The 27807-nt window shown below is 37.4% G+C and overlaps 1 protein-coding gene across 1 annotated transcript; it reads left to right on the plus strand.

Moving 5' to 3' along the window:
* Window positions 1-27740, plus strand: LOC136265899 (receptor-type tyrosine-protein phosphatase F-like). Its single transcript, XM_066060839.1, has 39 exons — window positions 1-194; window positions 10602-10895; window positions 10944-11222; window positions 11282-11566; window positions 12586-12879; window positions 12928-13206; window positions 13266-13550; window positions 14576-14869; window positions 14918-15199; window positions 15259-15543; window positions 16545-16838; window positions 16887-17165; window positions 17217-17507; window positions 18569-18874; window positions 19325-19431; window positions 19484-19679; window positions 19738-19834; window positions 19878-20157; window positions 20216-20246; window positions 20298-20424; window positions 20482-20612; window positions 20663-20783; window positions 20838-20995; window positions 21344-21444; window positions 21503-21590; window positions 21643-21716; window positions 22588-22624; window positions 22679-22776; window positions 22832-22954; window positions 23006-23166; window positions 23227-23362; window positions 23422-23571; window positions 23623-23716; window positions 23770-23834; window positions 23901-24035; window positions 24125-24253; window positions 24305-24456; window positions 26211-26346; window positions 27575-27740. Exons 1-39 carry the CDS (start codon window positions 128-130, stop codon window positions 27647-27649), a joined length of 6816 nt encoding a protein of 2271 aa, XP_065916911.1. The 5' UTR covers window positions 1-127; the 3' UTR covers window positions 27650-27740.
* The last annotated feature ends 67 nt before the right edge of the window (window positions 27741-27807 follow it).

Below are 27807 nucleotides of genomic sequence, written 5' to 3' on the forward strand. Positions count from 1 at the left end.
CTACATCTGAGTGATGAAGCCTGAACGCAGTGCCAGGCACCGACAAAGTGTATAATACGTGTTTGCAGCCGTCCTATAGCGCCCAGCCCTGTTTATAGTGTAAGCTGATTCGTTGAGCTCAAGGTCCATGGCCAGTGCTGCGGTTCGTCTACTATTAGTGATCAGTGTTGCCTTAGTGGAGCATGGAATGTCAGGTGAATCACATTACTGTATGTATACGTATAATGCTAGCTAGCTAGCTATATTAAAGGTACTGAAACGAGACCAGAATTGCTTGAGACAGTGCATGGTGGTATAGCTAGCTCAGTAACATTGGCAAAGCTTACATTTAGCTATTAGCCAACGATATCTATGTCATCACTCCGGGTTATAGCTAACTACGTAGCTATATGTTTAAACAGTAGCTATGACTACGTAGCTACTATTATTATTATTATTGTTGTTGTTGTTGTTAATTAGCAAATCCCACTAGGAGCAACACGCTAATGGGCATTACAATCACATATTATATTACTTACAGCGTTCTTAAATGTTTCGAGGTCTATTGTGTCAATGTTAGGAAGTTCCAATGAATAATTGTTCGAGGGAGGAAGGAGTATTTGTACACATCAACTCTTGTTTGCAATTGAGTTAGCTTGAGAGGATGTTGAGCATGGGTGTAGGACACTGGAGTTGGTGACGGTAAGCAATGATCAGGTATTGCTAGTAAGTTCCTGACAATCTTGAATAGGAAGGTGAGTCTAGCAATTATTCTTCTGTTTTGAAGTGTAGGCCATTCAAGACTGGTTAACATGTCTGTGATGCTATCATGGTTTTAGTTAGATCTGTGCTATGTATACATTTAAACAGTGGCTAACTGACACAATTCTGTGCAGTCGTCAACAATATTAATCCGGCACACCTCTTGAACACTATAGGTAGCTATAACTATGAGAGTCAGTTCAAATGGTTCAATTAGCAAAGTAAAAATTTGCCTACAGTGCAAAACTCACAAAGATTGTAGCTAATTTTCACTGGCCATAGTAGCTAGTGTCCAGTTTGAATAGACTATTATTCGACTGCATGCTTTAAATATGATGAACATAGGTATGATGTTTTATATAGAAGATGGTGCCATCTACAGTAGCTGGCTATTCACTATATAGTAGCTAGCTATATATAGTGTGGTGAAATTGAGATTGACAGTTAACTAACACAATAAATGCTTTATGTAGTTAGCTAACATTTGTCATATGTCTGCATGAAGAGACGGTCAAGATAGTTGACTTAACATTGGTTTGGTTGTCTACCCATCACCATTCCATCTGAAGTCATACAATTCTCTCACTATGCTTGTGTCAGACAATTGTATAGTGCTGATCATACGTGATAATTCTAGGATTATGTAGAGCTACCATTTGGTATATCAGTCACAAGCAACGAAATGTTTAGAGGAAACTATATACAGTTAATTAATTCCTGCTAAGCCATGTACATGCAGATGCGTACACACAACCACCAGCATTGCATAGCTATTATTAGAAGATCCTGAAAAGGTTCAAGCTTTCAATATGCATGTCATCTTTCTTTTTCATGATTAATTAATCTTTAAACAAATATGCATCCACATGACAGCAGCTGCATCCTGGCTGTGCATGCATGAGAACTTGCTTGTTTTCCTGAAACAAGTATTGAAAAAGTTTCTGTATTGTCCACATAAATAAAACACACCACCATGCTACAATGCACTCATCAGTAAAACAATCACAGGTAACTACAGCATTGGATAGTGTATAATCAATCCTAAATGGCAACTACATCACATGCAAAAATGCTTTAAAATATCCATCACAATCATGATACAGTATAATATATATATATATATATATTACGTAGCTATATTAGTCTGCTCAGTTCACTATTTCTCCTGACAACTCGATACCATATAGCCAGAAAGTTTATAGGGAGGAAAGTTTGGTGAGTGAGTGGTGTTTCACTGAACTAAAATCTACCAAGTCATTTGTCCAATACAAATTCGCCAAAATTTACTTGCCAAAATCCTATCATGGCAAGTTTCCTCCCGCCAAACTTTCCGGCTATATGGTATCTTGCTGTACATGTCAGATGTCGAACAATTTAGTAGTTCTGTGACAATCTGGGAACTGTTTGTCAATAAGCATTTTGGACACCAGCAAGAACAAGTCTGTTGTGGAGCTATAAAAAGCCCCATGCATGTATTCACAAGTGAAGGTGAAAGCATGTACCAAACATTATGAAAACATGAAAACATGAAAACATGGTTGTTGCAATGCACAACTATTGAATAGCAACACATGTTCATTGCTGACTTTCTCAATGAATTCAGGTGAATTAAACCATGCAGCTTTGATAGCCACGTTGTAAAGTTCTCTCTAGTGTACTGCTTTCAAAATCCTTAAAGTAATCATAAACATATTGTTGTTTAAACAAATTTTCTACTCAGTGACTGACCGACCGATCAAACTAACCAACTGCTGACTGACTCACTGACTGACCAACTGACCGACCGACCAATTGACTGACTAACTAACTGTACTGACTAACAACTACAGTAACCAACTATCTAAATACTCATGTTATAGTTGACTCAACTCATCATGTAACAAGAACATGTAGACATAATTAGATTTACTATGAAATTAGGCACCACCTGAATATTAAGTATAAAAGGTGCTTGAAGCATCAAGCATAATGCTAACATAGTATATAGGCAGAATGACCATAAGTCCTGGCATATGAAAATGATTGTTATGCATGAAAAAGTTTTACATACTTTCATATAACAGTCAGTAACTAGTTGACACGACCATTCACTATCTTCTAAAAGAACATTTTATCTGCAGGAGAAAATATCTTTGTTTTGATTACAAGTTAAGATCACAATGTTAAGTACAAATCTGTAACAAACCATGGCAACTAAGACATTTAATATTGAGTATAATTTTGAGCATAATAGGCAGAAGTTTGAGCACTGCACATAGCACAGTAGGTAAATAGAAAACTGTAATAAACTGGTGCCTAGCTATACACAATATTGGAAACCAAGAGTTGTTTACATACAGGGGCGGATCCAGAGTTTCGAAAGAGGGGGGGCACCTTTCTGAAAAACAGTTGAAGACCAAAAAAACTTGCTGAAAACCAGTTGAAGACCAAAAAAAAAAAAAAAAAAAAAAAAGGTCACAACAATAATAGCTAGTTATCCTTACCAACTATATCACGTCTGTTATGTAAAATAAAATCCTATTTGTAGCTTCATAGGTAAGCTACACTGCCTCATGAACATTGTGACTGCTTTATTAGAGTAATTGACTGCTCTATTAGAGTATCTCGATCTTGCATGCAATTTCTTGAAGGGGGGGGCATTTGCCCCAAATGCCCCATCCTGGATCCGCCACTGACATAGACTGCATGAATTTTGATTTCTCAGCTTTTCACTTTTAAAGGTCCTGGACAACTTTTTTTACAGCTTGACTATTTTGCATGGATACATTATACAGTATACCTTATATGTAGATGTGACTCACACCTAAGGCAAATAAATTAGATATGTGGCAACAACTTGTGAGTCACAACATACATAGACAGTGTAAATTATCATTTGATAATGTTCTGTAGATGATATACTGTGTAGTGGGAAATTCCTGTAAAAGAAAATTGAACATTCATGATTTTCTGCTTATTCGCAATGTTTTCTTGCTAAGTTTTATGTTATGCCGGAGTACCATATAAGCAGAAATTTCAGTGATCAGAATGTATGGTGTTTGCTTAATGATTTGCATTTGGCAAAAGTTTAATTTGACGAAATACATGTCTATTAAAATGGAGCCCCACATGGTAGCAAATTGTGTGGCTAGCTACATGTATGTGGCTTCTCATTTGCAAAGATGTACTGTAGACACTTACCTTGTTGGTCTGCATACTGGAGAGACTCTTTTATGTGAAACAGAAGGCAGAGGATGATTTAGTCAATCTACAGTGCAGCAGTTGTCCGAAAAGGTAACAAAGTGATTGGAAACATTCTCTGTGCAAGATCTCCACTGCACTGCGTGTATCGTCACTTCCTTCCAACAAAAGAGTAGGACTTTAACCTGTGATTGAGCCTGTGACATTAGACATTTATAGAATTGTTTGATTAACTGCCGCAGGCTGAGGTTAATACATCGATAGTAAAAATTTAGTGCAGACTGTGCCTTTATATAGCTAGCTATCTCACTAGCTATCTTAAGATTTCAATGATGAAGGTCATACTACCCTTTTGATAATCTCTACATCACCATACTTGATGAGCTTGCTATAGATACAACACCTTGCTTCTTGCTTGATCTTGTGACTGTTCAATCAGTTAAAATTTTAGAAGCATCAATAATAAAAATATAGCAGTAGTTGGTGATTTTGTAAGTTTCCACCAAATCGCCAATTTTAATTCCATGCCAAATTTCTGCTCATATGGTACTTTGTTTGTAAGAACTATTGTAGTTTATGAATGTTTTCTTGTGAATTAACTTCCATTACTCAACTTGTAAATGTTTCCTTTTGAATTTTCTGTTATACGCCAAACTGAAAGAGAAGGTGTGGCCTACAAATGTGATCTAATTTGGAAAATCTGTCAATGTACGCACATCAATAGATTGTGAGATATGCAAATTTAATCATTAATTTCAATCCAGTGTAGCTTAGCAAGGCCAAAAGCTACAAATTCAAAAATTTTCACTGTGAATGCAGCCATCCATAGCGTTTAACCGACTTTAATCCACAGCAAGGTAGCTACTGATATAACCATGATTTTGAGCAACTTTTTCATAGCTGTGTCTGTAACACAGGCACACCACAATGGGTGGCAGTGATGGGCAGGCAAAATTGGTATACCAACAGAGAATGTCCCGCCTAAATACCAGGCTTTAAAGACCACTTGTGCACTCAAGGTGAAAGAAATACATGTTAAGTCATCTGGACAACTGTCCAAGGGTGTACGTGTCTCTTGCCGTGTGTTCCAGCTAGTCAGTGGTTGTCCAAGGTGTCAGAACATTCCCAGTGACTGGCACACATCTATAGAAACTCACTCATGAAAAGCAGCCCAAGAAACTCAATGGCATGACTATGGTGTGAATGTGTAGTATTTGGTGTGGCTATCCATTCTTGGTGAAAAGTCAGTGTGTATGTTAATGTTTTTCAAAAATTCAGTCAAAAATATAATCCATGCAGGGTTTAACAGTCATGAAATCAAATGTGATGGCACTGCAATTGGATGGTACTAACATCATTGCAGGGATTTCTTGTTTACCACCTTTAATTTATAACTTTTTTAACTGAGGCAGCACAGCTGGCTTAACTGTTTTGACCACATGTCTTTTCTTTTCTTTTGTGTTTAGCGCCACCAAATGTCAGCCTTGTGGTTTGTTCTTCTCTACGGACACCATGAGAAAGAATGTCATGGTTGTAGCTATATCATATTACTTTTTTTGATACACAGCTATAGGGTTTTATAATAATTATTGCAACACTCTAATAGAGCAGTTAATCTTTCCACTATAATACAGCGGATCCTCACTAATCTACGTTTCCAGAACCCATGCAACTTTCATACTTTAGACCATTTTTGTTGCAGCTGGCAGGCTGCAGTTGTTGACCTATGGGATTCAATTCCACCAAATATTCTATTAGAAGGTCACACAAATGGATGGCAGACTGTTTTACAGGACATACAAAGATATATTATGACTCTATAATAACTGTGTATATAGCTATGTATTGTACTTTTCTACAGCGAAGTTTACAAAACGTTTAAAAAAAATCTGAACAGCTCTGTTCTCAAGTTGAGAAAAGTCTGTTCAGATTAGTGAATTTGTTCGAATTAGTGAACTATTGATTATATACAGAGCCTAGTTCAACCACTCTAATAGAACACACAAGTTGACAAAACACTCTAATAGAACAGTCACTTCTACTGTTCAGATTAGCGAGCGTTCGGATTACTGGAGTTTGGATTAGTAAGGATCCATTGTACAAAACATGTCTGATACAACTGGGCATACAGTTTTGCTGTAGACAGGTAGCTGTATTCCCATATATCCATTTTACATCAACAGATTCATTCTAAAATAAGGTACTTACATGAATGGTGTCAAAGTATTTAGCAGGTGTCAATTAACAAACAGGTAATTAACTTGACCACTTATAGAAGCACCAGCAGGAAATTACTTAAAATGCTGAATTAAAAATCAGGTATGACAACACATAATTTCTGAAGATGAAGTATTTTATGCTCCAACAACACCGGATCCTAACAAGGCTACAGAGATTGATGGAATTGGACCAAAAATATTAAAGTATTGTGCAGCATCACTTTTCAAACCTCTTCACTATCTATACTCACTTATTCTCCGTAAACATACTCTACCACTGGAATGGTGCATTCATTGCATCATACCAGTTTTTAAATCAGGATACAATGCACTTGTTAAAAACTACAGACAGTTACTTATCCTTTTTGACAATATACTATGTACCAACCACCAAACAGATGTACTATACTTAGATTTCCACAAGGCTTTTGATAGTGTCCTGCATAATGAACTCTTACAAAAATTGAAGGCAGTTGGAATTCAGGAAACCTGTGGCTTTTCTTCAAGTTCTACCTCTTAAACCGTCAACAATGTGTTAAAGTCAATAATCAGTATTCGGATTTACTTCCTGTCCTGTCAGGAATTCCTCAAGGTAGTATACTAGGACCACTTCTATTTTTGATTTATATTAATGACCTCCCTGACCAAGTTCTGTTCTCAATTTTAATTCTTTTTGTAGATGATACTAAGTGTTATAAATCTATTTGTGACCCATCTGGGGATCTAGGAGTTATAATATCATCTAATTTATCATGGGAACCACATTATCATCATGTTCTTGGTAAAGTACTAGGTTTACTTCGTCATACCTTTTCTAACAACATTAACATCTACTGTAAAAAGCAGCTATACATTTCTCTTGTCCGGTCACAATTAATGTTTTCGTCCATTTTATGGAAACCTTACCTAATCAAGCATATTCAATTATTATGACGCATCCAACAGCAAGCAACAAAGTACATCTTGAATGATTATACTAGTGATTATAGAACCCGTGTAATAAATTAAAGTTACTTCCCTTTATGTACATCCTTGACATCAACGATATCATGTCTTTTATTACCAGCTTGAAATTTCCTACCGGCTCTTTCAATATTAAAGACTATGTACATTTCACAATCGGATCCACCTGTCAAGCAACTAGCAATAAATTACAGCATATGTGACCAGATTTAGCAAAATCAACCATATGGGCGCAAAAGGCAAAAGTGAGATAACACCAGCATGAAGTTGCTGCACTATCAGGCTAACAATTTCCATGTCAAACGTGCCTTCAACTTGTCGGGTCTGCTTTTGGTGGACCATTCTCTGGTGGCCTGTATAACCACCCCAGACATCTGTACAGGTCTGTGAACAACAGAGAAGTGCTTTGGGGGGTTCATGCACTCTGGACAGACGAGCAGGGAGCTGAATGTGTGATGTAAGTCTGTTTTGTGAGATTTCAGTCTATTCTCTACCTCTGACAGGCTGTTTTGTGGTCTGGTGCCTTCATTTACCATTCTCGTCCATTTTTTAGTCAGTCTCTTGCCCGCCCCGCCACCCTCCACCCCTTTTTGAGGACTCGTGATACAGCAACACTGGTGAAAAAACCTATCTAAAATGGCGGGAAACTTTACAGGGATTACCTTGGCCACTAGCTGCTCTTAAAGGTTGTGAATTGCTCCATCTTTGCTGAAAACTCCAAATGTGTAGCTGCCAAGGCTGGTGAGTAACAAAGCTTTACATTATTAAAATACGTTTATCTCTGAATCAACAATGTGCCCATACGGGTGATTTTCCAAAATCCGGTCACACATAAGAAAATACAGCCGCAAATTTTATTTTTATAGACTACTACGCCTCTGGAATGCATTACCAATTATAAATCATGAACTGTTACGCCCTACTACGATCAAATATAAACTTCAGAATTATTTTTATAACCACTTTGAGCAAAATTGTATATCTAAAAATCCATGTACGTAGCTACTCTTTCCTATGCCCATGTAGCTAGTAGTAGATGCAACAAATCACCCAATGTACCAAATTTTAATTATTTGTAGTTTAGCTAATCAATGATTAATTATTTTTATATACTATACACTTAATTAACTTGGCCACCAGTAAAGGATACTGGTGGACCATAGGCGGCGGAAAGGGGGGGGGGGGGTTAGCCCCCCCCCCTCAGAATGATATCACACCGAAATTATCTTTCTTGGAGTGGGGCTGAAAACCGTGATAAAGATCGAGATACTCTAATAGAGCAGTCACTCTAATAAAGTAGTCAGTGTGCAGCGAGCTATGTAAGGATTTTTATGTAGTTTCTCAGCTAGATATGGTAGCTGGTGAGGTGGAAAGCTCTTGTCAGTTGGTTATGACCTTTTTTTTTTTTTTTTTTTGTGGTCTCACCTTACCAAACTATAGAAATAAGTCTGGGTCAGCCCAGCCCCCCCTCATATCAACTACTTGCTCCGCCGCTGTGGTGGACCTTCAATACACTAAATAAATAGTACAATCTATAATAATCACGTAATGCTACATACTGTTGTAATTTCTGTGTGTTGAAAAACATTTAATAAAATAAAATAAAGCTGTATAAATATTGTGTGTAATCACACAGTGAACTGATAGTAGTGAGTCGTGTGGCCAAGAAAATCGGAGAGCCACATCTGTTCATGGGTATATTGAAGGGAAGAAAGAAAACACATTTTTCATTCATGCATAGCTCTATGGTTCCTTTATTGATTGATTGTTTATTATACTCTCAGCATTCGGACTAGCCATTCTTCCATTCCAGAGTTTACATGTACAACATACAATAATACAGATACACACACAAAAACACGACACATGACATAACTACAACAGCAACAACAAATATATATATATCAGTGTATACATATATATTTCAATTAAAACAAAATAATAACATATATATTACAAGAAGAAAGTTTTCTTTCTTTAAATAAAGCACACTATTTTTGTGTTACAGCTGCCGACCACCTTCAACACCTCACATTCCAAATTTCACTTTATACATTTGTGAAATGCAAGCCTTGGCTTAATTGCTATGAAAAGTGGCATGCATGAATTAATGATGTATTGAGGTGAATTCACATACCAAGTGTGGTGCAAATCTGATAAATATTCACTGGATTATGAATAATTATTTGCATTAAAAAACTGATTTTTGTCACACCTGCGGGGTAAACAGCCAAAGGGAATAGCTTGGAATCTAGCTTAAATCTTGAAATCTTAAGCTTGCAATGAAGGTTTGAAATCTAGTCTAAATAAAGTTTAAGTTTGTTAATTCTATTGTAACTTCTGTCTTCAATGTGCCTGTAAGTATGTAAAAGGAAATCTGGTAAAAACAACTCCCAAAGCCAAACAAAATAAGCTGTTAGAAATAGCGATATGAGTGGTAACAGTAATGAGGTATCAGTGACAACATTGACAGATGGTAAGTGATACATAATGCCATGACAAAACAAAAGGTACAGCCTCTAATAATTACAGGTTTAAAAATGTCATGAAAATAAATATTATCAGCACCCAAGAAATGGTTTCAATGATGTTAATGCTAATCAATTTTAATAGTGACAGCCTCGTCATTATTAAAATTGATCAGCAATAGTATCATCGAAGTTATTTCTTGGCCACCACCAAACATTTCACAATTGTTAACCTGACTTTCTGACGTTTTAAAGCCACACTTATTTCACAGTTTTTTTTGCCTGTAGCTATTTAGAACCCTCAAAGCTGGACTAGGCCAGTGTTGGGGTTTGCTTTCGCCAATCTTTTTCTTTTTCCCATGGTGCATGATAATTGATGAAAAATGTTACAGTTGTGGTTTGCTACACTGTATTGTTCCGTTTATGTGTAGAAGTGTAGCACTCCACTACTGGAAAAGTATCCATGAAATCCCAATGAAAAAAGTACCCGTCTTTCTGTGAAAAGTCAAGTTTTCATTAGGTGACCCAATGAAATTGCATTTTTCATTATTATTTTCATTATTTCATTTTCATGGATACTTTTCCAGTAGTGCTCTCCAATAGTACAGTAATGCACACATATAGTATAGGCTTGCATCGAAGGAACTAGGACCCAGATCTTCCTCTGTGTTCAACAATACACAATAACTTTCAATTAGAACCTTTGTTTGTAATACAAGCAGAGATTGAGTTGTTAGCCAGGCTCAGTAATTAAGGTGGAGAGTGTTAATTTCAAGATGATCATATTATGCTTTTTTAAAATCATGTGAAAAGAGGAAGAACCAAAAAAGCAAACATTTGGTTGCAAATAATGTGAATGGCTGGGGAAATATCATTTAAATTTGGACTAGAGTTTAGTAAACTCCACTGTAAAATTTGGAGGAGGGGCTACTGAATGTGAAAATTGCATTTTTATTTCTTCTCCTGTTAATATACTGTCATGGCTACTGTGTATGTTAACGATGTGAGATATCATGTTATAACTCCACAGTTCCTAGTTCTTCACCACAGAATGTGATGGTGGTAAGTGTTGACCTATCATCACTTGTGGTGTCGTGGCAGCCTCCACCAGAAGAAGATCATAATGGAGTGATTACTGGTTATGTGATCCAATATACCAGAGTTGGGATCAGTGATGCAATGAATGTAACTGTTACTAGTGGAACTACACACACGATAACAGGTCTAGTTTCATTTGTTAACTATTCAATAGAAGTTGCTGCTATGACTACTAATGGAACTGGACCATTTAGTACTGCCATGGTACAAGTTTCAGGACAAGATAGTGAGTTAACTACATCAATAACAAAGATGTATTAGTGTTGTTCTCCAGTACCCAGTGTACCAAGATCACTAATGGTGGACAGTGTTACTGATGTTACAGTGACCTTGTCATGGATGGAACCCGATCCAACCAATGGAGACATTACAGAATATCAATTACAATATAGACTGTGTAGTCCACCTAATTCACCTTCTAGTGTAGAGACTGTAAGCACTCTCACACATACTGTAACTGGACTAGTTGTTAATACTGAGTATTGCTTCAGAGTGAGAGCAGTTACCAGAGTAGGAAACGGCAACTGGACTACTATTTTCATGGCAAGCACTTGTAAGTCACATAACCTGTCCGCCAGGTGGTGTGAACTATTACTTAATGATATTCTGTAGTTGGTCCTCCCAATAATGTTGGTGCTGTGGCATTGTCACCTCGTAGCATTGAGGTTACCTGGGATCCATCAACTTCGCCTGATGTTAATGGCTACCTTATCTCATATAATACTTCAGCTTCATATGCTAGTAATGGAAGTGTGATGGTGAATGATGGTAGTGCTACAAGTGGTACCATAGCTAATCTGGAGGAGAACACTCTCTATGTTATCACTGTACAAGCTGTTAGAAACAGCAAAATGAGTGGCAACAGTAATGAGGTATCAGTGACAACATTGACAGATGGTAAGTGATGCATAATGCCATGACAAAACAATAGGTACAGCCTCTAATAATTACAGGTTTAAAAATGTCATGAAAATAATTGTTATCATCAGCACCCTAAGAAATGGTTTCAATGATGTTAATGATAATCAATTTTAATAATGACAGCCTCATCATTAATAAAATTGACCAGCAATAATATCATTGGAGTTATTCACCACAAAACATTTCACAATTTTTAACCTGACTTCCTGACTTTTTAAAAGCCACACCTTTTTCACAGTTTTATCGTCTGTAGTTATTTAGAACCCTCAAAGCTGGACAGGCCAGTGTTGGGGTTTGCTCTTTTTCTTTTTCCCTGACAGAAATGGTGATAATTGATGAAAAAAATGTTACAGTTGTGGTTTGCTACACTGTATTGTTCCGTTTATGTGTAGAAGCGTAGCACTCTGCTACTGAAAAAGCATCCATGAAATCCCAATGAAAAAAAGTACCTGTCCTTCTGTGAAAAGTCAAGTTTTCATTAGGTGACCCAATGAAATTGCATTTTTCATTATTATTTTCATTACTTCATTTTCATGGATACTTTCCCAGTAGTGCTCTCCAATAGTACAGTAATGCACACATATAGCATAGGCTTGCATCGAAGGAACTAGGACCCAGATCTTCCTCTGTGTTCAACAAAACACAATAACTTTCACATTAGAACCTTTGTTTATAGTATAAGCAGAGATTGAGTTGTGTTAGCCAGGCTCAGTAATTAGGGTGAAGAGTGTTAATTTTAAGATGATCATATTATGCTTTTTTTAAATCATGTGAAAAGAGGAAGAACCAAAAAAGCAAACATTTGTTTGCAAATGATGTGAATGGCTGGGGAAATATCATTTAAATTTGGACTAGAGTTCGGTAAACTCCACTGCAAAATTTGGAGGAGGGGCCACTGAATGTGAAAATTGCATTTTCATTTCTTCTCCTGTTAATATACTGGCATGGCTACTGTGTACGTTAATGATGTGAGATATCATGTTATAACTCCACAGTTCCTAGTTCTTCACCACAGAATGTGATGGTGGTAAGTGTTGACCCATCATCACTTGTGGTGTCGTGGCAGCCTCCACCAGAAGAAGATCGTAATGGAGTGATTACTGGTTATGTGATCCAATATACCAGAGTTGGGATCAGTGATGCAATGAATGTAACTGTTACTAGTGGAACTACACGCATGATAACAGGTTTAGTTTCATTTGTTAACTATTCAATAGAAGTTGCTGCTATGACTACTAATGGAACTGGACCATTTAGTACTGCCATGGTACAAGTTTCAGGACAAGATAGTGAGTTAACTACATCAATAACAAAGATGTATTAGTGTTGTTCTCCAGTACCCAGTGTACCAAGATCACTAATGGTGGACAGTGTTACTGATGTTACAGTGACCTTGTCATGGATGGAACCTGATCCAACCAATGGAGACATTACAGAATATCAATTACAATATAGACTGTGTAGTCCACCTAATTCACCTTCTAGTGTAGAGACTGTAAGCACTCTCACACATACTGTAACTGGACTAGTTGTTAATACTGAGTATTGCTTCAGAGTGAGAGCAGTTACCAGAGTAGGAAACGGCAACTGGACTACTATTTTCATGGCAAGCACTTGTAAGTCACATAACCTGTTCGCCAGGTGGTGTGAACTATTACTTAATGATATTCTGTAGTTGGTCCTCCCAATAATGTTGGTGCTGTGGCATTGTCACCTCGTAGCATTGAGGTTACCTGGGATCCATCAACTTCGCCTGATGTTAATGGCTACCTTATCTCATATAATACTTCAGCTTCATATGCTAGTAATGGAAGTGTGATGGTGAATGATGGTAGTGCTACAAGTGGTACCATAGCTAATCTGGAGGAGAACACTCTCTATGCTATCACTGTACAAGCTGTTAGAAACAGCAAAATGAGTGGCAACAGTAATGAGGTATCAGTGACAACATTGACAGATGGTAAGTGATGCATAATGCCATGACAAAACAATAGGTACAGCCTCTAATAATTACAGGTTTAAAAATGTCATGAAAATAATTGTTATCATCAGCACCCTAAGAAATGGTTTCAATGATGTTAATGATAATCAATTTTAATAATGACAGCCTCATCATTAATAAAATTGACCAGCAATAATATCATTGGAGTTATTCACCACAAAACATTTCACAATTTTTAACCTGACTTTCTGACTTTTTAAAAGCCACACCTTTTTCACAGTTTTATCGTCTGTAGCTATTTAGAACCCTCAAAGCTGGACTAGGCCAGTGTTGGGGTTTGCTCTTTTTCTTTTTCCCTGACAGAAATGGTGATAATTGATGAAAAAATGTTACAGTTGTGGTTTGCTACACTGTATTGTTCCGTTTATGTGTAGAAGTGTAGCACTCTGCTACTGGAAAAGTATCCATGAAATCCCAATGAAAAAAAGTACCTGTCTTTCTGTGAAAAGTCAAGTTTTCATTAGGTGACCCAATGAAATTGCATTTTTCATTATTATTTTCATTATTTCATTTTCATGGATACTTTTCCAGTAGTGCTCTCCAATAGTACAGTAATGCACACATATAGCATAGGCTTGCATTGAAGGAACTAGGACCCAGATTTTCCTCTGTGTTCAACAAAACACAATAACTTTTCACATTAGAACCTTTGTTTATAGTATAAGCAGAGATTGAGTTGTGTTAGCCAGGCTCAGTAATTAGGGTGAAGAGTGTTAATTTTAAGATGATCATATTATGCTTTTTGTAAATCATGTGAAAAGAAGAAGAACCAAAAAAGCAAATATTTGGTTGCAAATAATGTGAATGGCTGGGGAAATATCATTTAAATTTGGACTAGAGTTGGACTAGAGTTTGGTAAACTCCACTGCAAAATTTGGAGGAGGGGCCACTGAATGTGAAAATTGTGTTTTCTTCTCCTGTTATATAATGGCATGGCTACTGTGTACGTTAATGATGTGAAATATCATGTTATAACTCCACAGTTCCTAGTTCTTCACCACAGAATGTGATGGTGACAAGTGTTGACCGATCATCACTAATGGTGTCATGGCAGCCTCCACCAGAAAAAGATCGTAATGGAGTGATTACTGGTTATGTGATCCAATACACCAGAGTTGGGACCAGTGATGCAATGAATGTAACTGTTACTAGTGGAACTACACGCATGATAACAGGTCTAGTTTCATTTGTTACCTATTCAATAGAAGTTGCTGCTATGACTACTAATGGAACTGGACCATTTAGTACTGCCATGGTACAAGTTTCAGGACAAGATAGTGAGTTAACTACATCAATAACAAAGATGTATTAGTGTTGTTCTCCAGTACCCAGTGTACCAAGATCACTAATGGTGGACAGTGTTACTGATGTTACAGTGACCTTGTCATGGATGGAACCTGATCCAACTAATGGAGACATTACAGGATATCAATTAGGATATGGATTCTGTGATGAAGATCCTTCAAGCTACAATGAAGTGCAAAATATACCTACTCCTACTCATACTGTAGATGGACTAGTTGTTAATACTGAGCATTGCTTTAGAGTGAGAGCAGTTACCAGAGTAGGAAACGGAAACTGGACTGCTATTTTCATGGCAAGCACTTGTAAGTCACATAACCTGTCCGGCAGGCGGTGTGAACTATTACTTAATGATATCCTGTAGTTGGTCCTCCCAATAATGTTGGTGTTGTGGCATTGTCACCTCGTAGCATTGAGGTCACCTGGGATCCATCAACTTCGCCTGATGTTAATCGCTACCTGGTCTCATATGATACTTCAGCTTCATATGCTAGTGATGGAAGTATGATGGTGAATGATAGTAGTGCTACAAGTGGTACCATCACTAATCTGGAGGAGAACACTCTCTATGTTATCACTGTACAAGCTGTTAGAAATAGCGAAATGAGTGGCAACAGTAATGAGGTATCAGTGACAACATTGACAGATGGTAAGTGATACATAATGCCATGACAAAACAAAAGGTACTGCCTCTAATAACTGCAGGTTTAAAAATGTTATGAAAATAAATGTTATCATCACCCCAAGAAATGGTTTCAATGCTAATCAATTTTAATAATGACAGCCTCGTCATTAATAAAATTGATCAGCAATAATATCATTGGAGTTATTTCTTGGCCACCACCAAACATTTCACAATTGTTAACCTGACTTCCTGACTTTTTAAAAGCCACACCTTTTTCACAGTTTTATTGTCTAGTTAGAACCCTCAAAGCTGGACTAGGCCAGTGTTGGGATTTGCTTTCGCCAATCTTTTTCTTTTTCCCAGACAGAAATGGTGATAATTGATGAAAAAATGTTACAGTTGTGGTTTGCTACACTGTATTGTTCCGTTTGTGTGTAGAAGCATAGCACTCCGCTACTGGAAAAGTATCCATGAAATCCCAATGAAAAAAGTACCCGTCTTTCTGTGAAAAGTCAAGTTTTCATTAGGTGACCCAATAAAATTGCATTTTTCATTACTATTTTCATTATTTCATTTTCATGGATACTTTTCCAGTAGTGCTCTCCAATAAAACAGTAATGCACATATAGCATAGGCTTGTACTGAAGGAACCAGGATCCAAAACTTCCCTGTGTTCAACAAAACACAATAACTTTCAAATTAGAACCTTTGTTTATAATACAAGCAGAGATTGAGTTGTTAGCCAGGCTCAGTAATTAAGGTGAAGAGTGTTAATTTCAAGATGATCATATTATGCTTTTTGTAAATCATGTGAAAAGAAGAACCAAAAAAGCAAACATTTGGTTGCAAATAATGTGAATGGCTGGGGAAATATCATTTAAATTTGGACTAGAGTTTGGTAAACTCCACTGCAAAATTTGGAGGAGGGGCCACTGAATGTGAAAATTGTGTTTTCTTCTGTTAATATACTGGCATGGCTACTGTGTACGTTTAATGATGTGAGATATCATGTTATAACTCCACAGTTCCTAGTTCTTCACCACAGAATGTGATGGTGACAAGTGTTGATCGATCATCACTAATGGTGTCATGGCAGCCTCCACCAGAAGAAGATCGTAATGGAGTGATTACTGGTTATGTGATCCAATACATCAGAGTTGGGACCAGTGATGCAATGAACGTAACTGTTACTAGTGGAACTACACGTACAATATCAAGTCTAGTTTCATTTGTTACCTATTCAGTAGAAGTTGCTGCTATGACTACTAATGGGACGGGACCATTTAGTACTGCCATGGTACAAGTTTCAGGACAAGATAGTGAGTTAACTACATCAATAACAAAGATGTATTAGTGTTGTTCTCCAGTACCCAGTGTACCAAGATCACTAATGGTGGACAGCGTTACTGATGTTTCAGTGACCTTGTCATGGATGGAACCTGATCCAACCAATGGAGACATTACAGAATATCAATTACAATATAGACTGTGTAGTCCACCTAATTCACATTCTAGTGTAGAGACTGTAAGCACTCTCACACATACTGTAACTGGACTAGTTGTTAATACTGAGTATTGCTTCAGAGTGAGAGCAGTTACTAGGGTAGGAAATGGCAATCGTACTGGTTTTATAATGGCAAGAACCTGTAAGTCATGCACATAAACTGTGTAAATTATCATTTGATAATGTTCTGTAGATAGTCCTCCCACTAATGTCGCTGCTACAACATTGTCACCTCGTAGTATTGAGGTCACATGGGATCCACCTGTAGCTAATGCTGATGATGTTAATGATTACATCATATCATATGATAGTGTGGGGAGTTTTGCTGACGACAACAGCACATCAGTAGGTACCTCATCAACTACAGCTACTATAGATGGATTAGAAGAGTTTGTCAGTTATGATGTAACTGTACAGGCAGTGTATAATGGAGCTGCTAGTGTTGTTTCTAGCAATTCAGTGAGAGTACAAACATATTCTGATGGTTAGTAAAGCAAAAGATGTTTAATTTCATAGTGTATTATGCACACACTGTAAAGGCATCCCTCCTAGTGACTGCCACCACCTTGCTACACATAGTAGCAGTACTTTACTATTAAAGAAAACTTATTCAGTAAATTAGATGCAGTAATTCATTAAAAAGTGAACCAACAGTTACGTAAGTTACTGTTAGTTCAGTTCAAGCAACCACTCTCTTGAGTTTTCTCTCCAGATGCTGATGAAGTCTGGATTTGCACATCCAGACTCTACAAATTCCCTCTCCCTTCCTTTTGGCTAAACCCTGGGAGAAGCCACTGAATTGTACCATGCTGGTGGGTAGGCGACTGATTACTCCTGTAGGCTGCTGCTGCTGCTGCCACTGCCGCCGCCGCCGCCGCCACCGTTGCTGCTTGTGATGATGATAATCATTTACTAATGCCTGGTTTGATATTTACTTGTATTCTTATTCTATCTTCTTCTCATTCTGCCATACTATGACCCATCCATGGTGCTGTTCCTGAAAAATGACTGACACATTGTAGTAACCTCTGTAGCGAAACACTTAACTTCTCAAAGTCATCTTATGTCAGAATTAGAAGATGTTATTCAATATAGCCCACTATAAGTCCAGTCCAGGTGAAAATGTAAGGGCTACACTTTGTCATAACCACATCACACACTCTATAGAAGGTTTCTTACTTTTCTTATCACAACACTGCTTCTGGTGTTTTGTTATGCCAACAATGTACTTCTAAGCAACCTCTTTATAGCTCTATACATATATATATAGCTTCTCTGTTCATTCTTTTCTTCACTAACACATCATCTGTGGCACTCACTAGACACATTTGCTGCTTTGATTGGAGAATATGACAAAGTGTCAGCATCTCCATTACTGATTCATTCCAGTTTTAAATTGTAATTCAATGGTTGGTCATATTCCCATTATGAACTCTTAAGTATAGTGAAATACAATGACCATTGCTATTAGCAAATATAGCTAAATGCTCACAGTTTAATGTAGCTATATACAAACCTGTCATTATATATTTACCATCATTTTAGTTCCAGATGGCCCACCATGTGAGATCACATTAATGGATACTGATCCAGCAATGTTGTCAGTAAGATACAGACCGCCAGAAGGAAGGTTACGTAATGGTGAAGTGATCGGGTATGTGATCAGATACACCATAGTGGGCACTGGTGACTCACAAGTGATGAATGTCGATGAATTTAATGAAGACTTTCAAGAATCAATCATATCGGGATTAGTGGCTTTTACCAATTACTCAATAGAAGTGGCTGCTGTTAATGTTAATGGAACTGGACAATACAGTGATGCTGTCTTTGGACTATCAGGAGAGGATAGTAAGCAGGGGCTAAACTGAGGTGGTAGTCAAGACCAAAATGCTATTTGAGGGCAAATTGTTAATATTAGTAGTAATTAGATTGTGTTAGTGTTGGCAAGTCAGTTGTATCACTAGAATCATAAGTACTGTATATTAGGGATCATGAAGGTTTGGGCTTTTGTGGTCAATAATATCACCCTAAAACAACCTCACAATACCTTCATGGTACCTTAGCAGTATTGGTTAGGTAAAACCAAGCCCAAAAGTTCCTTCAGACAACCTGAAATGCTTCTAATAAGTTGCTATATACAATTAAAAATATTAAGTAAGATTTTCTACTGATTGACTGATGCTTTCAGACAAGCATAGCTCGATAACGCCTGATTTTTTTGACAAATTAAGAATCATTATATAGTCACTGATTGGTAAGATATGCATGTCAATACAATATTGCTATTTTGTTCTGCAGCACCTACAGCTCCTCATAACTTCAGATACACTGACATCACAACAAGAAGTATATCAGTATCATGGCAAAAACCAGATCCTCCCAATGGTGTCATTATCAATTATACAGTCAGTGACTTCTTTGTCTGTAATTAACTTATTTTATAGTTTCATATTGTAGGTTTCCATAGCACTGTTTAACATTATAACTGGTGAAATATCTGATCATAACATGATCAACATATCAGCTGCAGATAAGATGATGTTTACTTTCACAGATTTAATGCTATACTCAGATTATCAGTTAAATGTCACAGCATACACTAGAGTGGGACCAGGACTTGTAGCCAACCTATCGGTGATGACCTTGCCTGATGGTGAGTCACATAAACAATTGCATATAGTTGTAGCTCATGAACTAATGTATCGTTCTAGTTCCACCTCCACCTCCCAACCCAAATGTTGCAGATACTACAAGCACAACTTCAGTTGTCATGATACAACAAGGATCAGATATCAATGGACCAATACAGTAATGTGTACCAAATACTAACCTATTGTTATAACTCTTGTAGGTATTATGCTGTAGTGGTGATTGTTGGTGCGATGGATGCCGATGATATTGAGGGATTCAATTCAGGGAATGTTGGTCCTTACAATGAAGCAAACAGGAACCAACGACCTTACGGTTACATAGCCGGTATAGTAGCCACCAATGATGTCACCTACCCATACTCATACACACTGGGGGATGGAACTACTACAAGCAATGGACAAGTGGAATATGTTAACATACCATTACAACCTGGTACTGTATATTATGTGCTAGTACGAGCACACACCTCTGATGAAATGGTATGAAGTTACGTTTATTAAACCTTGTAAAAAATATTGTTATGCTGTCTGTTAACAGTTCTCTACCAGTGGAGCTATAATGACATCCAGTGAGTTTATTTTTGTGTTGGAGATGTTCCATTATTATACACTGCGTACAGCTAATTCTGATGATAGTGATAAAGAAATACCAATTTTTATTATTGTGGGGGCAGCAGCTGGTGGAGTAATAGCCATTATTACACTGATAGTTATTATCATATGCTTGTTAGTATGTTTTAAAAAGAGGTATGAAATATTTTTGTATTTATATGTTTTTCAGCATGATGCTTTCTTTGTCAACAGAAAATATTCATATAGCACAAAAAAAATACGCGAAGATAATAAAACATCCGGTGACATTCAGTACACAGATACACTGGTTCTCCAGAATTTCGCTGTAACTAGAAGTGATACTGCTCTGCTTGATTCAAAGTGTTAGCATGGCTACATAAGTAATTGTAACCTATTTATCCACTCCATATAGCAAAACCAGTGATAAAGTCACTCTCAGAAGAGTATGTGGCAGTAGAAGGGAAATCATTTACTTTTCCTATTGAAATAGTTGGCAATCCAATGCCACAAGTGTACTGGTATTTAAATAACAGGTAGGTTGGTACATATATTGCACACATCATCATTTCATTACCTGTTTACTTCAGCAATGCTCAGCAAAGCTCTTCAGTTTCTATCAGCAGTGCTGGCCAGCTAACAATTGGACAAGCAAGCAAACAGCATGAAGGAGTGTGGAAATGTCAAGTTACCAATAGCAGTGGCACCGCTGAGACTATGACAAAGCTAACTGTGAAGTTTAATGAAGGTTAATAGCACCAGCTGGATATGAAATCTTTTAGCCAAAGCTGTTCCTTAGACGCCACTGTATACCATTGGACAAACATGCATACACACAAGCACACATGCACGCACGCACACACTATGCACTAACACGTATGCATGCACACACAATATACACACACTGTACACACAGATCATGACACATGTACACTCTCAAGGTATATGCATGGAGCAGCACCCAAACATTTGTAGTACATAAATATCATAAGTGCTGCAGTGATGTATATATAAGCCATACTTCAGTGTCAAAAGCTACACAGTGTTATATTAAGAGTTCATAATGTCATGAACTTGTATATGTTTGTTTATACAGCAGTTCAAAGCAAGTTTGCCCCTGTTCCAACAAGGAACTTTGGAAAACATGTGGAACTACTGCATATGAATAACAATGAGCAGTTTGTCACAGATTATGAGGTCAGTTGTACACAATATAATAATAATCCAGTATGTATAATATCTGCATGTCTGCTAGTCACTGTACAATGGTGAGGGGATGCCAAGCTCTATTGGAAGTACAGCAACCAATAAATTCAAAAATCGATTTGCCAACATCATTGTGTGTAAGCTTACAACAAATATATATGTGTACAGCAGTAATGTGTACATGTGTAGATGACAGCAATCGTATAGTACTTGCTCCAGTCGGTGACTGTACAGACGAGTACATTAATGCATCTCCAATAGATGTGAGTAGCACTCCATGTGTATGTGATTCATGTTACAAGTTGTTGCTCTTATATCCATGCAAAAAAAGAAATTGGCGTATGCATCCTTCAAAAAGCAAGTTGTGGATCAAGTATGGTGGCCAAGAAATAACTAATGACAGCATTACCGTATCACTATTAAAATTGTCATGTCACAGCATTGCAACATCATTGCAACCGTTTCTTGGCTGCCACTTTTGATTCCCACCATAAAATTTATGCTAAAGCCTTTCAAAAGAAATTCTTCATCAATTTCTCACTGATATAATATAATAGATGCCATAGGCAGTGGAAAGGGGGGGCTAGGGGGCTGAAGCCTCCCCTTGGTCTGCTGAGGGGGGGCTTAGCCCACCTTCAGAATGATATCACGCGGACATTATCCCTCTTGGAATGGGGCTGACAATCGTGATAAAGATCAAGATACTCTTAGGAGAGTCACTCTAATAAAGCAGTCACAGTATTAGAGCAGTGTGTAGTGAACTATTTAAGGATTTTTAATACGGTTTATCAGCTATAAACGCGTAGCTGGTGAAGTGGGTAACTATTGTCAGCTGGCTGTGACCTTTTTTTTTTTGGTCTCACCTTACCAAACCAGAGAGAATGTAGTGCCTCAGTTCATTTCCGACCCTGGTCGGCCCCACCTCATATCAACCACTTCCTCTGCCACTGATAGATGCTATTCTCAACTGTATAGCTAATCTTTTCCAGTTTTCTCAGAGTTTGAAAGTTATTGACACCATTAACTCACTCTGAAAATAATGTCACGATGGGCTCTTGATAAAGGTGTTGTGTGCATGTTTGATGTAGCAAGTATTCATCATGTGTATTTATGTGTTATGCTTGTGTTTTGCAGGGATATGAACATCAGAAGAGATTTATAGCTACACAAGGTGAGCATATAGAATGACTACAATATAAACAGCAGTAACTGACATTCCTTAAAGGTCCTACTGATAGCACTGTTGTTGACTTCTGGAGACTTATCTGGCAGGAGCGCTCACCTACAATAGTGATGGTCACCAACCTTCAGGAAGGAAACAAGGTGCATGTTACCAAATTTATATATCAAAATTAAACATTAAACCTGTCTGGTTTAGACCAAATGTTCAAAATACTGGCCAGAAAAATGTGGTGAACTAGTGACATTTGGTCCTTTGAGTGTCTTCATGGAAGAAGAAGAAATGCTTGCTGATTACGTTGTCAGAACATTTCAACTCAAAGTAAATTGTACAGTAAATGTGTTCCTCTATTTATACTAGCTAAATCACTAGAACAGTGAAGTACCCAGCAGTGCTCACACAGTGGTGCAGTATCATTTTACTGCTTGGCCTGATCATGGAGTACCAGATTATGGTACAGGTATTCTGGCATTCCATCGTAAAGTTCTGAATACTCATTGTAATTCTGTGGAGCCAATGATAGTCCATTGCAGGTTTGGTTATCTACGCATTTCAAATACATATATATTTAAAACTATGGTGTATACCAATAGTGCTGGAGTAGGACGTACTGGGACATTAATTGCGATTGATATTATACTGAAGCAGGTGGAGAAACAGGGCCTAGTTGACATTTACAATATTGTGAATAGACTGCGATACCAGAGACCTCACATAGTACAAACACTCGTATGTCTATTCTATGATTATATTAGAAAGTCTGTGTAACTGGAATGTACCATATACAGGATCAGTACATGTTTATCCATGATGCCATTCTGGAGTCAATCACATGCGGTAATACACAAATAAGTACTGCCAATTTACAGATAAGGGTAAACAAGTTGAAGCAAAGAGATGGAGACACCAATCTAAGTGGCTATGAACAACAGTTCAAGGTATATGTGTGTATATTCTAGGGTTGTACGTTAATATCATATTGAATACAGGTGTTAGAACAAGTCAGTCCAAGACTTGAAAATCAGCAGTCGGCTCAAGCTGTAAAACATAATGATAGAAATCGTCCCAAACATTGTTTACCTGGTACTATTATACACATGGTCATATTGCAAGTAAAATTCCTTATCATTATTTAGTGGACAAATATAGAGTGATTCTAAAGAAAGAAAACCTTAATTACATAAATGCATCTTACGTCAAGGTGAGACAGAAAGTACATCTTAAAAAGCATGTTAACTTGTAAAACCACCATCTTCAATATGTATAGGGATACAAGCAAGAGAGGGCTTTTGTAGTGGCTCAATCACCAATGCAAAATACAGTCAGGGACTTTTGGAAGATGGTGCACAGTTTGGAGTGTGCTTCCATTATTATGCTTTGTGAATTCAAAGAAAATGATAAGGTGAATAATTTCATTAAATTTACACATGTTTTACACATGTTTTACACATGTTTTACACATGTTTGTAAAGTTTAATTTTGTATGTAAAGGCAGTCTGTGCTCCATACTGGCGTAGTGGTAAAGAAATAATGTACGGAGATGACATCATGGTCAAAAATATCAGTGAAGTTCAAACTGGGGATTACACCCAGAGAGTTTTCAATGTCACAGACACAAAGGTTGTGTATTACTATGAAAGTATAGTTCTAATTGTAACTACTATCTTGTAGTCTAACGTGACTCATCAAGTGAACCATTTCCACTACCAGACCTGGAGTGCTTATGCAACGCCCACCAGTAGTGCAAGCTTGTTGGCCATGATTGAAATGATACAGAAGGTTCAGCGTCGTACTGCTAACAAGCCTATCATGGTACACTGCAGGTATAATGTAATGATGTCAGATGTGTGCATTGTACATACCCTAGTGAATCTAATTTGTTTTGACTTTGCTGTTATATGGAAACATATCTACAGCCCTAAAGTCAAATATTACAGTGTTGACATGGCAATGATAATTCACATACCATGATCATGACTGGGTGTTTTGTGTGGTTGATAGTGAGCCTACTCAGTCCCAAAGAGGTTCAAGCTAAGAAACTCCCTGAGTTACCACAAACAAGTGTTACACGATCTAAGCCAAGCAGTTACTTGCATGTGTGCATGTAGCTTGTAAAAGTAATGATTTCTCATTATGATAAATCATAGATGATAGTAGTGGGAAATAAGATGATAGAGAACACTGTAATAAACCAGTCACACAATTTCTGGTTAGTGATCACCAGTTGAAATCATCACACTTAGAAATGAAAATCACTGGACTGGGATGCTTGTAGTCACAAATTTACCAATGTACATCTAGTAGTGTAGCTACCTATGAGGAACCTGATACAGCTGCCTCAATCTGTACTGAGGGTCAAGATACTCTAATAGAACAGTCATATTACCAACTGAAGTTTTCTACTAACATCAAGGTAAAAAAAAACTTCTTAAGCACACTTCAAGCATGTGTGTGTGCGTACATATACATACTGTACACATGAACATGTGTGTGTGTGTGTGTGTGTGTGTGTGTGTGTGTGTGTGTGTGTGTGTGTGTGTGTGTGTGTGTGTGTGCGCACGTGTGTGTGTGTGCGCACGTGTGTGTGTGTGCGCACGTGTGTGTGTGTGCGCACGTGTGTGTGTGTGCGCACGTGTGTGTGTGTGCACGTGTGTGTGTTTGTGTGTGTGTGTGTGTGTGTGTGCGCACGTGTGTGTGTGTGTGCACGTGTGTGTGTTTGTGCACGTGTGTGTGTGTGTGCACGTGTGTGCGTGTGTGTGTGTGTGCACGTGTGTGTGTGTGTGTGTGTGTGCACGTGTGTGTGTGCACGTGTGTGTGTGCACGTGTGTGAGTGTGTGTGTGCACGTGTGTGTGTGTGTGTGTGTGTGTGCACGTGTGTGTGTGTGTGTGTGTGCGTGTGTGTGCACGTGTGTATGTGGGGGGGGGGGCAGAAAAGCTGTAGAACATGGCTGGTGCAGCCAGGGGTGATATACCTAAGTATGTGACACACTAGCTTGCCAATCTAGCAGAATCTGGGGGAATGTCCCTAGTAAAAAAAATTTTAATTGTACCCTTTGAGATTGAATTTTAGCAGTTAATATTAGCTTGACTGTTGTATTAAGGTGACTGCTCTATGATCTTGAGGCTAGGATCTAGGTAACCTATATAGGGGTTTGGAGACATACCTCCTCTCTCCAGGAAAGTTTGAGAATAGACCTCAATATGTGATTTCAGCAGTCACCGTTAATATTTTTGACTGTTGTATTAGGGTGACTTTTCTATTAGGATATATCAATCTTGATGCGATTCGCTAGAATTGCAAGAAGCTAAAGCATTTGTTATTTTGATGTAATACAGGTATGCATAGGAATGATTTTAACATGAGTGACTGCCACATTATATAAATGAGACTAACCGTTTTATTAGAGTAAAGTGACTGCTCTATTAGCATACTCCAAGTTCGTGAAGTGTCTACAGTATATTACTCTATGAATGTATCCCATACTAAATCATAGTACATTGAACAACATTTTAATTGTAGTATGTGTATAGCTATCAAGAGTACCTGTTTCTTTATCAATTTCATTCTTTGAATTAGCAATGCTCTTGGTCGTTCTGGAACTTTCTGTGCAATATTCAATGTGCTGGAGAAGCTCAAGTTAGAGAAAGTTGTTGATGTGTTTCAGACAGTAAAACTGCTGCGCATTCAGAGGCCAGGCTCTGTTGAAGACTTGGTGAGTTCATGTCTTACATTAAACACTAGAATATATTAGCAGTGCACTCTTGTCTACTTAGCTATCAAATATGAAAATATGATAAGCATAACATTTCACAATGGCACATTTATACTGCACTAAAAGTCATCCATTGAAGCCAACCACTTTCTAGACCTTGTTGTATCACATGTTGTTCTGAAGTATGCAGTATGAATGAATTATATTGTTTGTGGGGTTAAAACTTGTACCCTCAATTCTTAATTCTTAGTTGTCTGCACACTTCAATAATCACTGAGAATTTACATAGTATTTTTAATGTTTGGTGCAATTTATGTTAGGTTATAATCATGTATGTACTATTAGAGTAAAAATTAAGAATAAGTTATCCTTTCAGGGTGGCTCCAGGGGGTTTTCTGAGGTTTCCAGAATCCGGTCACGTTCAGATCAAGATAATCTAATAGAGCAGTCAATCACTCTAATAAAGCAGTCACAGTATTAAGAGCAGTAGTGTAGCAAGCTATGTAGCTATAAATAGGGACTTTTATGTACTTTTCAGTTATAACACATATAGTTAGTGGAGGGTAGTTATTCTCAGAAGGCAGTTACCCTTTTTTTTGATCTTCACCAAAAGTCTAGCTATGCTCTTGATCAAAAACTAGCCACCAAAAATTCTGGAGCCGCCTATGCATTTCTATTCATTGCACACTCTTAAACATGAATGGAAAATGTAGAACACCACAGTTATAATATGCTCACAGATAGCTATTTTGCTGACTGCATACACTATTAGTACACATTCTAAAAGATGGATCAAGTCTGATATACACACAGCTATTATGTTTACATCACCTTTGGTTGCAAGGAACTGAAAAGAAAATTGGTATGGTTCATTACTGCTGGACTGGATGTTCAGTTGATCTTGTGACAATTGAAGTTGGCTGTCTAGACCATATCATGTCAGTGACCTACAATGTGTGCCATTTACTGAAGAGTACAATACATTGTATACTGCAGCAGGCAGTTCGTGTTGCCATCTCCTGTTCATACAGAATATTTAATGCTTAGGCTTCAACAGTCGATCTGTTGATATAATTATTTTAGTCTTGTAAGTAGCTACATATTTTTTTTTCTTTTTGTCTTGCCAGGGCTCTCACTTTTTAAAATAATAGACTTCTGACCCTTTGTAATCATATTGTACATGTAATTGTCATGACGTTATCATCATCACTTGGTATTTTCTATACAGGATCAATACTGCTTCATATACAGCACTACTGTGCAGTATCTTCAAACTTTTGAGACTTACTCTAATTTTGAATAACTACAAATCATATATAATTATTGTAATTGTATATCTGCTAACAATATACATGCTTGTTAAGTTTCCATACGTAAATGCTATGATAAACATGTACGAGTAACTAGATGGTATCTGAGTAGCACTAGTAGTGTTAATTAATTCCATTGTATGTATGTAGA

This window comes from Dysidea avara, chromosome 9 (genome assembly GCF_963678975.1).
Source record: "Dysidea avara chromosome 9, odDysAvar1.4, whole genome shotgun sequence".
NCBI classification, from domain to species: Eukaryota; Metazoa; Porifera; class Demospongiae; order Dictyoceratida; family Dysideidae; genus Dysidea; species Dysidea avara.